Source organism: Myotis brandtii, unplaced genomic scaffold, assembly GCF_000412655.1.
Source record: "Myotis brandtii unplaced genomic scaffold, ASM41265v1 scaffold277, whole genome shotgun sequence".
Taxonomy (NCBI): domain Eukaryota; kingdom Metazoa; phylum Chordata; class Mammalia; order Chiroptera; family Vespertilionidae; genus Myotis; species Myotis brandtii.
The window spans coordinates 849,242-850,516 of record NW_005360548.1 but is presented as its reverse complement, the minus strand read 5'-3'; the positions used below and the strand labels follow the sequence as shown (position 1 = coordinate 850,516).

The window sequence follows — 1,275 nt, the reverse complement described above, 5'->3', positions numbered from 1 at the left end:
CCGCTGGTGCGCGTGCGCACACGGAAGCCGAGCAGAGGGACGACTGACGGACAGATGGAAGCGGGGACGCCTCTTGCACCCCCAGCCCCTCTACCGACGCCGCCGGCCCGGGCCTAGCCCACGGCCCCCTCATATTTCCGCTCCTTTTTATAAACGTTTTCCATTTTAAACACCTACTTCGTACCTGCTGCCTCTGTCTGCCCAGATTCTCAGTCTGGCCCCAGAGTTTGTTCTTTGAGCCGCTGGATTACACCCCTGCCCATCCCGGCTCCTGGGCTCTTCACTCCCGCGCCTCCGTCGCGTATTCTATCTCTGTCTTTCTCCTCCGTCTGTTTCTCTCTTTGTTCTCTCTTCTCTGTCTCCTTTCTGCTACATTTTCTCTGCCTGATTCTTTTAGTCTCTGTCTTTCTCCCCCCCCCCCCCCCCCCCCGTCTGTTTCATTCTCTCTAATCTCGCTTTAGATCTTGCCTCTGGATTTTTAACTACAGAACCGACTCTCCCAATAAATACCGCAGGAGCCGTCTCTTCCCCTCCCGGGAAGGAATGGGATGGAGGAGCCAGCCAGAGGGCTCCCCAGAGAAGTAAAAGGCGACTCTGGGACTAGTGGGACGTGGGGGCAGGGCTGCCTGGAGGGGTAAACCCAGGCCCGGGCGCCAGCGTTGGCTGTGAAAAGCAGAAAGTGGCAGTCCCGGGGAGGCTGGAATGAGCTGCGTGTGAGGATGAGTACCCAGCAGGGAGTCCCCAGTGCCGCCGCCTACTTCCTGGCCATGTCGGGAGTCCAAAATACACCCCCCAAAAAGAACATAAAACAGCCTGTTGGGCATTATCTCAGGGGACAGAGGACGCTCCTTGGCACTGAACTGCGTCTTCTCCACCCACCTGTTGCTGTCAGGGTCTCAAGCGCAGATGCTCATGGGACCAGGTGAATGAGGTAGAGAGTGCAGGACAAGGCAGGCGCAGGATAAAGGTGAGGGTCCACGACCTGCTTAAGGGAGCGAAACAGAGAGGGAAGTCTCCCGATTTAAAATAATCTTTTTTATAACCACCTTGTGGGTCCTATCTGGCCCATGAGCCACCAGTTTTAATCTCCCAGGTACAGCTCACGTTGTGTGATGGCGGACAGGGACTCCTTCCTGCCCAGACCCCTGTGCACCTCCAGCGCTTCAGGAGGAGTGGCGCTCCCGCGGGGCCACCTGGAGGATGCTAGCATAGGGCCTGGTCTACAGGCTGTTGGTGGTTAAATGAATTGTTCCCTGTGGCCAGTGCTTAGCACTG

At 57.1% G+C, this 1,275-nt stretch overlaps 1 protein-coding gene across 1 annotated transcript in view; it reads left to right on the top strand.

Moving 5' to 3' along the window:
• Positions 1-1,241, top strand: part of LTBP4 (latent transforming growth factor beta binding protein 4) — a 44,583-nt gene extending 43,342 nt beyond the window's left edge. Inside the window, 1 exon segment of the mRNA XM_014541694.1 lies at positions 1,094-1,241. Within this exon segment, the coding sequence (XP_014397180.1) occupies positions 1,094-1,241 (148 nt within the window).
• Positions 1,242-1,275: the final 34 nt, after the last annotated feature.